We start from the raw sequence: 12,392 nt of genomic DNA, 5'->3' as shown, positions 1-12,392 counted from the left end.
GCTGTTATGTTTGGGAAATGGGAGATAAATGTCCAAACATATGTAGTTTGTGCTTGGATGAAAGTGAGTGCTGTTTCCATAGGTTTACACTGACTTTGGAGAAGGCCAATAAAAGTGCATTAAAAATACTGTGGGCATGGTATCATATTGCATGTTGATGTGTTGGAGTGAGGCATGGGACATGGGTCTCTATACTAATACATACAAACATGAGAAGAGCCCTGCTGGATCAAACCAAGGGTCCATCTAGTACAGCATTCTGTTCACACAGTGGCCAACCAGCTATTGAACAGGAAACCCACAAGCAGGACATGAGTGCAACAGCATTCCCCCACATTTTGCTAGTGCAGTCAAAGCAGCACTGGTTGGAAGTGGGGGTGCCTGAAGAGTATTAACGTAAAGTGCTTTTTGGAGTTGACCCCAAGTGCAACTTTTGACCTTTTATCTCGAAGAGATTTAGGCCATAGCTAGACCTAAGGTTTATCCCTGGATCGTCCAGGGGTCAAACCTGTTCATCTAGGTGACACACAGGGGATCCAGTGCTCAGGCAGGGGCGAACCCTGGATGATCCCAGGATAAACCTTAGAGCTGTCTAAGAGCTGTGGCCTTAGACATCTGTCAAGGATCTTTTGCCATGCATCATCCATATTCACTGTCCCTGTGCTGTTGCCTCTTTTCCTCCCCCCACCCGAACCTCCACTTCCTGCTTGTTCTAACAGATGCTCCTGGAAGTTCTTCTCTTTGTTTTTTAAAAAAGGCCAGGCCACTCAAGGTCTTATCAGGACATAGATCTCTGTTCTGCTTGAGTTGCAGGTAGAGCCCAAAACCTGATCAAAGTATTTTGGCTACCATGAACTCCACTCTAAAATGCAGTTAGTGAGTCATAAAGAGTGTGCCTCTAAGTGAGCATGTGCAAAGTAATTTGCTGTAACCGAAGAGTAACCTCTGTTAAGTTTAAGAAAGTAAAAGGCTTGCGTAGTCATTAAAATTGTGTGTGTGGCTATCTCAAGGCTAAACAGAGGAAGACTATCAGTGAGCAATTACCTTGAGATAGAAGCTGTACTGGGAACCTTGCCAGGATTCTGTAAGATATCATGGTGTTAATGATATGAATATACCAAAGATCCTTGAGGCTGAGTTAGTCTAATCACAGCTGTATGTAATATAGATAAAAAACTGTGTATATATGTATATGTGTATAGCTTTTGTCACTCTGCACAATGACACAGAACTGTAAAGAAGTCTGAAGCTAATAAACTTACTCTGCTAAGTAAGAGCTGCATTGTGAGCTGTGTTTCTGAGCACAAACAGAATTCCCAAGGAAAAGTTCTGTCCCCAACAACCTCTACATATCTAGGGTAGGTCTTCTGTGTCTCAGCATTTCTTTTAAAAATGTACCAGTTTTGGCTTGCTATGGCCCTATATAGGTAAATTATATTTTATGTTCCTTTGGTGGGAGGGCAATATGTCTGTGACTCTGCAGCAAGGGTTGGTTTTGCCTCCCTGTGCACTCTGTACATCACAAATACTAGAACTGGAGACGAAGACTGCAAATAGGATTCAGGGCTGAGTCCTGGCTTAGGTTACAGTGGTGGCCAAAATTGTGGACACTTGTTAAATTTTTCATGTTTTGCAAGTTTGCAAGTTTGCATGCTTATAGAAAATGTTCTGTTTCACAAAATTCAAATGTTTATATAACAATTAAAAGAGAATTTTATGCTGAATTCAATACAAAAACCAGAATGCAAGTATCTGCAGTACAAAAAGAGTTATGCTTACTTTTAGGGCTGTGCACGCCCCCCCGAACTGCTTCAGATCCCGATCCGGACCTTCCGGATCAGGCCCAAACTGCTTCAGGTCGATCCAGACCTCCCTTGATCTGCCCTGGAACCAGATCTGAAGTGAGATCTGGAGGTCCTGATCAATATTCGTATGCCATTTTGCCCCCTTCCCCACTTACCTGCCTCCGCGGCAGACAGCAGAGGCAGGTAAGTGGGGAAGGGGGGACAAAATGGCATCCAAATAAGCCCCCTCCCTTAACTGGCTCCACCACTGTCGCCGCGGCGGTCTTATTTCCGGCCTTAGGCATGGGCGGCATTCGACGCTGCTGCACAGACTCTGGCAGAGGTGGATGATGGAGCCAGGCAAGCCCCCCTCCCCCTCCCCCACTTACCTTAAAAGGGTACGTACGTACATCATAAATAGAGCAATGGCACCAAAGAAAAGAGTTGATTGGACACCCAGGAAAAGAAGCAGGATTGGTGTATTAAGTGAATCAGGTCTTTCAATTGATATATAAACATTTGAATTTCGTGAAACAGAACATTTTCTATAAGCATGCAAATTTGCAAAACATGAAAATTTCAAAAAGGGTCCACAATTTTGGCCACTACTGTAATTACATGTGATGTAAATAGCAAATCCCTAATATTATAAATTCTTACCTAAAGATGTCTTCTTTTGAAGATGAGGTCTTCTGTTGAGGATTGCAATATGGACAGTTACTTTAGACAAGAAAAGAAAATGTTGCTGCTGGTGGATTGTATGTGATTAACATCATGTATAGCATAGGTGGATAGAGTTGAGGCTTATGAGATCTACTTTGCTTTTATTACAACCTCAAGATTTACCAAGTGAAGCCTGGTGCAAAGAAAAACCCTTGGGACATGGGCCCAGGAATTTGTTTTGAACACCAGAACTGAACAGGGCTTTCACAGTCTTTCTATCCACTTGGTCCCCCCACCCCACCCCTTTTTATTAATTTCAGCGGCATGATTTAGGGTGGGGAGTCCATTTCTTCTTGCTAATGTTAGACAATTGGGTGTTGGAAATCTTTGTGCAATTACTATAAATCACCCACAGATCTACCAATAAATCCCGATCTTCCTTCTACCCATCCCTGATGTATAGTTTGAACCTAAGCCCTGGGGATAGAGCTACCAGAATCCCTCAGGCTTTGTGATGGGTGGTCCTCCTCCTCCTAAAACCATTAGACCAACCCAAGTTGTGAACAGACCTCTTCTAATGTCTAATTTGAGGGGAGTTTATTGGAGAGTGTGTCCAGCTTTTCTTCAGTTTTCTGTGAAGTGCATACAAGGCCATGCAGGTAGCTCTGTCATAGGTAATATCATGTTAATTATCACACATAATGTTCTGTTGATTAATTCCAGTGTCTTGCATGTGGGGAAAAGACAAATTGCTGAATTGCAGTGCGTAGTATTTAAAGAAGGACAAATGGGCACCAAAGAGATTAAGTGAATGAGATGACCACATCCACAATAGAGATTGTTTATTTAAAACTCTGTAACTGGAGCTGCCACGATAGGCCAAGCTAATTTGAGTGACTGCATGTCCTTTTTTTAGAGACCAGTGGCCTTCAAAAGTATTTTGTCTAGATAACTTTCCCATTTTAATTTCTGACAATATTGAAAAGAACTTGGTCACCTATGAGAAAACAGTTAATGAAATATATGCATGAAAAACTCAATAGCAGATCATAGCAGATCTGGGTCAGAGATCACCTGAGACACTGCCAGAGTGCAAGAGAGAGCTGATGAGTTGGCTCTGGGAGTATGTTTACTGAGGCCACAGCTAGACCTAAGGTTTATCCTGCTTGAGCACTGGATCCCCTGTGTGTCACCTAGATGAACAGGTTTGACCCCTGGACGATCCAGGGATAAACCTTAGGTCTAGCTATGGCCTTAAAGACTTAACCATTTCGATAGAGTTGTAACTGGTTCTGAATCTAATCCTATATTATTTTTTTGCACAAATTCAGTAATGCTACAGTTCTTCATATGAATAATTCACATTATTTGTTTGCTTTAAACCCTTGTACCACCGTTTCCAACAATTTGGGAAATATCATTACCATTTTCTCTTCAGGTGACTCTCTACTGTGCATCTGCTCTCCACTAGTGGCACATTGTGGTGTGGATGTTAGGGAATGTTCTGTGGTAAATGGTTCTATGTTTGGGTGGCCTGCATGCTGCCAGGTGTGATTTTGAAATGGAGTTGTAGGGCTAATGAAGAATCCATTTCCTGATCTCAACCAGTATTCTACACTATTCTGAAAGTGAAACAAGGCATTTATTCATTTATTATATTACTACACTTCTCCATAGCCAAAGCTCTCTGGGTTGTTAACAAAAATTAAAAACCGTTAAACTACATTATACAAAGTACAAAAACCATCTATGTAAAAACATACAAACAGAGACAACATATATCTAAAAACGATCCCTTAAACAATCAGCCAAAGACAATCTAGGACATGATAAAAAAACTTATTTAATAATAATAATAATAATAATAATAATAATAATAATAATAACAACAATAATAATTGTTACCCGCCTCTCCCTCTAGATTGACGCAAATAAACAACGCAAATAAAAACACCATAAAATACATAAAACTAATTCAAACATTTAAAACATTTAAATGCTGCTAAATGCCTGAGAGAAGAGCGTTCCAAAAAGATAACAATGTTGGCACCAAACAGGCCTCATTGGGGAGATCATTCCATAATTGGGAAGTCACCACCAAGAAGGCTCTCTCACCTTGCTGCCACCTTATGAGTCAGTTCATGCCAGGAGAGACACTCCATCAGATATTGTGGTCCCGAGCCATGTAGGGTTTTATAGGTCAAAACCAGCACCTTGAGTTGAGTTCATGAACATATAGCTGGTCAGTGCAATCAGGCCAGAATCTCTATTATATTTTCGCATTTCTTGTCTCTGTCATCAGTCTGGCTGCTGCATTTTGCACAAGCTGCAGATTCTGAACCATCTTCAAAGGCAGCCCCACAACGGTTGCATTGCAGTAATCTAACTTGGAGGTTACCAGAGCATAGCTGATAGAAGGCACTCTCTGCCACTGCAGCTACTTGAGCCTCAAGTGGCAGAGATGGCTTCAAGAGGACCCCAACCTATGAACCTGCTCATTCAGCAGGGACTGCAACCCCAAACAGAACAAGTACAGCACCCTCCATCTGTTCAAAGAACCACCCACTAACACCATCTCAGTCTTGTCTGGATTGAGTTTCAGTTTATTAGCCCTCATCCAGTCTATTGTCACAGCACATCCACAGCCTCACCTGAAGAAGATGAAAGGGGGAAATAGAGCTGCCTGCCAGCAGCATACTGATGACAATGCACTCTAAAATGCATTGGTTTCACGCACTCAATGGTTTCATGTGATGTTGAATATCGTGGGGGACAAAACCAACCCTGTGGAACCCCATATTGGAAAAACCAAGGCATGACCGGGATAGCCAAGTTTGTTCATTTACGTGGCTGTCCCACACAAAAGTAGGAAGTCTTTTAACATCAAGGGGTGCTGGGCACTTCAGCTCCCTCACCCATGCATCCCTTTTGATGTAAAACACACATACATGCCAACTTTGTTTTATACGTGAATAGGGCAGGGACATGAAGAACAAATATAAAAATGAACTGTGGTAGGCCTCTTTTGTTGCATGCCTGCAGTGGGCTGTGGAAACCTTTCCAGCTTCTGCAGTTCACTCCAGAGTCTGTCAGAGTGGAATGATTTTAATTTGCTTTCCACTGAACAGAACTGGGCATAGGAATAGCTGTGCAGCATCAGAACAAAATCCTGTCTAGTCCAGCGTTCTGTTCCCACAGATGCCTGTAAGAAATGCAGAGTAGGACATGAGTGCAATTGCACACACACACTCATTTTCCCCAGCAACAGGTATACTAGGGATAATATATAATCATCATGACTAGTAGCCATTAATAGTTTTACTCTCAGTGAATTTGCCTGGTCATCACTACATCTTGTGGTAGCGAATTCCGTATGTCCCTGCCCTATTCACGTATAAAACAAAATTGGTGTGTATGTGTGTTTTACATCAAAAGGGATGCATGGGTGAGGGAGCTGAAGTGCCCAGCACCTCTTGATGTTAAAAGACTTCATACTTTTGTGTGGGTTGTTGTTGTTTATTCGTTCAGTCGTTTCCGACTCTTCATGACTTCATGGACCAGCCCACGCCAGAGCTTTCTGTCGGCCGTCGCCACCCCTAGCTCCCCCAAGGTCAAGTCTGTCACCTCCAGAATATCATCCATCCATCTTGCCCTTGGTCGGCCCCTCTTCCTTTTGCCTTCCACTTTCCCTAGCATCAGCCTCTTCTCCAGGGAATCCTGTCTTCTCATTATGTGGCTAAAGTACTTCAGTTTTGCCTTTAATACCATTCCCTCAAGTGAGCAGTCTGGCTTTATTTCTTGGAGTATGGACTGGTTTGATCTTCTTGCAGTCCACGGCACTCTCAGAATTTTCCTCCAACACCACAGTTCAAAAGCATCTACCTTCCTTCGCTCAGCTTTCCTTATGGTCCAGCTCTCGCAGCCATAGGTTACTACGGGGAATACCATTGCTTTAACTATGCGGACCTTTGTTGTCAGTGTGGTGTCTCTGGCTCTTAACTATTTTATCAAGATTTGTCATTGCTCTCCTCCCAAGAAGTAAACGTCTTCTGATTTCCTGGCTGCAGTCAGCGTCCGCAGTAATCTTTGCGCCCAGAAATACAAAGTCTGTCACTGCCTCCACGTTTTCTCCCTCTATTTGCCAGTTACCAATCAAGCTGGTTGCCATAATCTTGGTTTTTTTTGAGGTTTAACTGCAACCCGGCTTTTGCACTTTCTTCTTTCACCTTTGTCATAAGGCTCCTCAGCTCCTCCTCGCTTTCAGCCATCAAAGTGGTGTCATCTGCATATCTTAGGTTGTTAATGTTTCTTCCTGCGATTTTAACTCCAGCCTTGGATTCGTCAAGCCCAGCACGTTGCATGATGTGTTCTGCATACAAGTTGAATAGGTAAGGTGAGAGTATACAGCCCTGCCGTACTCCTTTCCCAATCTTAAACCAGTTCGTTGTTCCGTGGTCTGTTCTTACCGTTGCTACTTGTTCGTTATACAGATTCCTCAGGAGGCAGACAAGATGACTTGGTATCCCCATACCACCAAGAACTTGCCACAGTTTGTTATGATCCACACACTCAAAGGCTTTAGAATAGTCAATAAAACAGAAATAGATGTTTTTCTGGAACTCCCTGGCTTTCTCCATTATCCAGCGGATATTGGCAATTTGGTCTCTAGTTCCTCTGCCTTTTCTAAACCCAGCTTGTACATCTGGCAATTCTCGCTCCATGAATTGCTGGAGTCTACCTTGCAGGATCTTGAGCATTACCTTGCTGGCATGTGAAATAAGTGCCACTGTCCGATAGTTTGAACATTCTTTAGTGTTTCCCTTTTCATGCCTTGGTTTTTCCAAAATGGGGAAAGTGCTTCCTTTTGTCTGTCCTGAATCTCCCACCATTCAGTTTCATGGGATAACCCTGGGTTCTAGTATGAGAGAGAGAGAGAAATGTTCTTACTTCCAATTTATCCACACCATGATAACTTTTATACAAATCTATCATGTTCCCGGTACTCATTTTCTAAGCTAAAAAGTTCCAAACGTTGTAACCTTTCCTGGTAGTGAGCTGCTCCAAACCCCTAACCATTTCTGCAGCTCTTCCATCTCTACGATTTATAGATTTTTAGGTGCAGTGACCAGAACTGTATACAGTATTACAAGTGTGGTTACACCATGGATTTGTATAAAGTGTTATGATACCAGCAATTTTATTTCTGATTCCTTCTCTGATAATCCCCAACATGAAATTTGCTCCATTCACAGCAGCTGCACACTGGGTGAACATTTTCATCAAACTATCCACAACAACCCCCAGTGCCCTTTCTTTTCCAGTCAGCACCAGCTCAGACCCCATCACCATATATGTGAAATCAGGATCTTCCTCCCCTCATGTGTATCATTTTACATTTGCTTACACCAAATGCACAGTTACAAGATGGGGGATACTTAGCTCAGCAATACTACAAATGAGAAGGATCTTGGAATTGTTGTAGATCACAAGCTGAGCCAACAGTGTGATGTGGCTGCAAAGAAAGCAAATGCTATTTTGGGATACATTGATAGAACTATAGATTCCAAACCATGCAAGGTACTGGTTCCCCTCTATTTGGCACTGGTTAGGCCTCATCTTGAGTATTGTGTCCAGTTCGGGGCACCACACTTCAAGAAGGATGCAAACAAGCTGGAGGGAGTTCAGAGGAGGGCAACCAGGATAATCAGGGGTCTGGAAACAAAGCCCTATGAGGAGAGACTGAAGGAGCTGGGCATGTTTAGCCTTGAGAAGGGTGAGGGGAGACATGATAGCACTCTTTAAGTATTTCAAAGGTTGTCACACAGGATCTCTTCTCAATCATCCCAGAGTATGGAATGACGGGCTCAAGTTACAGGAAGCCAGATTCCGGCTGGACATCAGGAAAAACTTCCTGACTATTAGAGCAGTACAACAATGGAACCAGTTACCTAGGGAGGTCGTGGGCTCTCCCACACTAGAGGCATTCAAGAGGCAGCTGGACAGCCATCTGTCAGGGATGCTTTAAGGTGGATTCCTGCATTGAGCAGGGGGTTGGATTCGATGGCCTTATAGGCCCCTTCCAACTCTACTGTTCTATGACTGTGTGATTCCATGAAATCCTTTTGGAGCCCTTCACAATCCCTTTCTTGTTTTAACTACCCTAAATAGTTTGGTGTTGTTTGCAAGCTTGGCCACATCACTGCTCACCCCTAATTCCAGATCATTTATGAACAAGTTAAGAAACGCCCGGACTGCTTTGCTCATCCCTAGTTGAATGATTGTTCAGTGCCAAAACTGGACTTGCTGCCATTTACTGACTGGGTTCACATGTTATGATAACCCACAATGGGGTTATTATGGGTTATTATGTCATTATCAGGAGTTTTTAACCCACAATGGCTTATCCCACAGTCTGCAGAGCGGGTTATTTAACCCATCATGGTTTGTGTTGTGGCGGTCACAGTGAGTTGTTTTGGTCTCTACAGAGTCACTTGGCAAAAGCAGTCAAAATTGCTGCTGCTCTTCTGCGATTGGCAGATCTGTTTCCATGATCTGCCTAGAAATTAACTGCACTCACAGCATGACCACACCCTAACGCGTTCCTTGCCATTGCACTCTGCAACCTCCACAAGTATCAAACACCATCTCAGCCTTGTGGCAGCAGCTCCACAGAGTGGTCATATTTGCTTTATGCGCATCTCCATGGAGTTATAGCTGCCACCCCCTTTTTGGTGAAAAGGTGCTTTTGCTCGAGTGGCTTTGTCAACGCACAGGGTTTACAATGGGCCTCGTGTGCATCCCTGCCAGAGGAGGCTCTTTATGAAGTTTGGTCCTGATCCTGCAAACTTTCAAGTTTGTGCCACCCCTATTTGTGCCACCCACTTTTTGGTTTTTGCTCTTTTGTGTGTAATTGTGCAGGGTTTTAATGGTGCATTGGGTGTCTCCCAACTAGGGGAGGCTGTGTATGAAGTTTGGTCCCAACCTTGCATACTTTCTGCACTATAGAGCCACCATTCCCTTGTCAGAGTGATGCTGGAAGCACTGGATCTTCCCTCTTCCCTCTCACTGGGACGTTGTGGAAAGCTAAAACAGGCTGCTGCAATATTGTCAAAGGGTGGAACATGCTACTGCTGGGACAGGAGGACCGCATCAAGACAAGGGGCAGGGGGTGACTCAGATTATACACAGTAGCTTAATTAGGGTGGCCATATGCCCAGTTTCCCCCGGATTTTCTGAGGTTTTGCCCCCTTCTGGGACATCCAGGTTTTGGTTTTTTTAATATATATATTTTTTAAATGTCCAAGTTCCTGACATCCCAGCTGTCAGGAGATTTCCGGGATGACGTGCCTGACAGCTCACAAGACATCAAACTCCTTGTCCCAGAAGCCTCACGAGCAACACGTCTTCCTAGCGCTCTGACACACTGCCTCCTGAGCTGGCTCAGGAGACTGCGGGATGCAGCACGAGGGAGATGCCTCATTCCGTGGCTTCCCCACCTTTCCCCGAAGTCCCCCATCTCGTGAGATTTCCGGGAGAGGCAAGGAAGCCGCCACTCACTTGCTCTCCTGGAAACCAGCTCAGGAGAAAGCAGGATGCAGCACAAGGCAGATGTTTCACTTGGTGGCTTTCCCGCCTCTCCTGGAAGTCCCCCATCTTGCGAGACTTCCGGGATGAAGTGACTGACGTGAGACATCAGAAACCTCATCCCAGAAGTCTTGTGAGGTGCAAAAGCCAGGGAGCTACATCTGTATCTTTGCTCTGCTCGGGCTGGGTGCACCACGCCTGCCAGGCACGCCGCACTCCTTTGCCTTGCTGGGAGGGTGGCCAGCTGCTGCCACTGCCGCTGCTCCCACTCGCCACCACCATTCGCATCCAAGCTTCATGGTCGCGCTGCCACCCATGCCGTCAATAGCAGCAGCCACAGCCAGACAGGGCCACCTATCCCCTCACTGCCTGCCAGCATCTCTAGCAGGGGTGTGCAACTGAGCCTGGTCTCAGCTCTGCCTCAGGACTTGCCTGCACTCAAGCTGCCGCCTTTGTCCACCTCCTGTTCCTCATGTGTACTGGGGCCGAGGCAGGGAAGAGGAGTTGCCGCCCTTTCCCTCTTCGCTGCCCCTTCTCTCACCTTCCTCATCAGGAGCCCCACAAAGTTGCAAAGGTGCATCCCTGGATTGACTCTCAGGTAATGAAACTGGCATAGGGAGAGGGTTGCAAAGTCCAAGTCTGAAGCAAAGCGGCCCCACCCCAGCCACAGCCAGGCACGTGCTGCTGGTCCTCCTGAGACGTTGGCTGGTGTGACATGATGAGTTAAAGACACAATCTTCTGCATATTTAGACAAGAAAACATCCCACAACTCCCAGAATGGCTGGCTGGAGAATACTGGGAGTTGTCGGACTTTTTTCTGTCTAAATGTGCACAGAATTCACCTTAAGTGATTTTAAAATGTGATTTTAAAATCTAAGGTTGAAGTGTATTTCAGACTTGCTAATCTTGGGATAGCTGGTTGTGTGGATATAGGACACTTAGGCCATTTCTACACCAGCCTGAAAATCCGGGCTGGTCACATCTGAGTCCCTGTGTGTCCAAATGATGTACAGGGACTCCCAGGGGCAAGGGGGAATGAGCACAGGTTTCCCAGGGATAAATAATCCTGGGAAAACCTGATTCTTCTTGCAGATTGGGGTTTGTTTGTTTGTTACTCACCTTTTTGTTGGAGTGCAAGTGCACTCATCCTCTGTTAAAAAGGGGGGGGGAATGGCGGGTGTGACATCCCTCCTTCCTCCTGGGATGTTGCGCAACCATATGGACAAAGGGGAGGATCTCGCAAGCAGAATATTGTGAGATCCTCCCCACTCCCTCCCAGTACTGGTGATCGGTGTAGAAAGGGCCTTAGAGTAGACAAGGAACAGTTAGTTTACCAATGTCTCCAGTACTATCTCCACAAATGAAAAAAATGTGTCTGAAAAGGTTGCCTTGAGGTCCCATCATGCATCAATGAGGGATTGTGAGACAAATGAAGGCATTACCATTCTTGCAGTGCAATCCAGCAATGGTTTCAGTTAAGTTAAACTGCAGTGAAGGCAATTTACTCCATCTAGAGGCTGTTTATATGTACTGTTTTTGGTGCTTGTTACCAGACCACTAGCATCAAGGGGAACTGAAGCTTTACTCATGAATTTTACCCCAAACATTCATTAGTTATATATCATCAGGGAGTTTTGACTTCTTCTTCTTCTTCTTCTTCTTCTTCTTCTTCTTCTTCTTCTTCTTCTTCTTCTTCTTCTTCTTCTTCTTCTTCTTCTTCCTCCTCCTCCTCCTCCTCCTCCTCCTCCTCCTCCTCCATAGGGATGAAGCGCCCCCTGAGCCCGTCCCACTCCCCTCGGAGAGGAATCTGTGGGAACCTCACCGAGAGTACGACTATAGGATGTCCACCAGAGCAGCGCTCCAAGAGGGAGAAGAAGCGCCCATCATTCACACTCTGTGAGGTGTGCAATATCCAGCTCAATTCAGCTGTACAAGCCCAGATCCACTATAATGGAAAGACCCACCAGAAGCACCTCAGGCAGCTCAACAAAGGCAAGGTCCTGCCAAATCAAGGTAAGACCCAGAATGCTTACAAAGGGCTCATCTGCACCAAGCAGGATATTCCACTATGAAAGTGGTATATAAAAGACATATAAAAGCAGGAGCCACACTACTGCTTTATAGTGTTATTGAAGTGCACTGCAGGAAGTACACTACTGCTTTATAGTACTGAAGTGCACTGAGAACTGTTGGGGCCCATGACACATCTACACCAAGCAGGATGTAACACTATGAAAGTGGTATGAAAGGGGTCTATGGTCTGTGTCAATGGGCCCCAACAGTTGTCAGTGCACTTCAATACCGCTATAAAGCAGTCGTGTGGCTCCTGCCTTTTATATACTGCTTTCGTACCGCTTTCA

The 12,392-nt window shown here is 44.9% G+C and overlaps 1 protein-coding gene across 2 annotated transcripts in view; it reads left to right on the top strand.

The window, feature by feature from the left end:
* The window catches only part of ZNF385C (zinc finger protein 385C), a 337,585-nt gene that overhangs the window by 160,903 nt on the left and 164,290 nt on the right, over window positions 1-12,392 (top strand). For both annotated transcript variants that reach the window (XM_063137991.1, XM_063137990.1), the window contains exon 2: window positions 11,794-12,045. In XM_063137991.1, the coding sequence (XP_062994061.1) occupies window positions 11,796-12,045 (250 nt within the window). In that variant the 5' untranslated portion in view covers window positions 11,794-11,795. The remainder of the gene's footprint in view (window positions 1-11,793; window positions 12,046-12,392) is intronic.

This window comes from Elgaria multicarinata, chromosome 11 (genome assembly GCF_023053635.1).
Source record: "Elgaria multicarinata webbii isolate HBS135686 ecotype San Diego chromosome 11, rElgMul1.1.pri, whole genome shotgun sequence".
Taxonomy (NCBI): domain Eukaryota; kingdom Metazoa; phylum Chordata; class Lepidosauria; order Squamata; family Anguidae; genus Elgaria; species Elgaria multicarinata.
The sequence above is the reverse complement of the archived record's forward strand: the minus strand, read 5'-3'. Positions and strand labels throughout refer to the sequence as shown.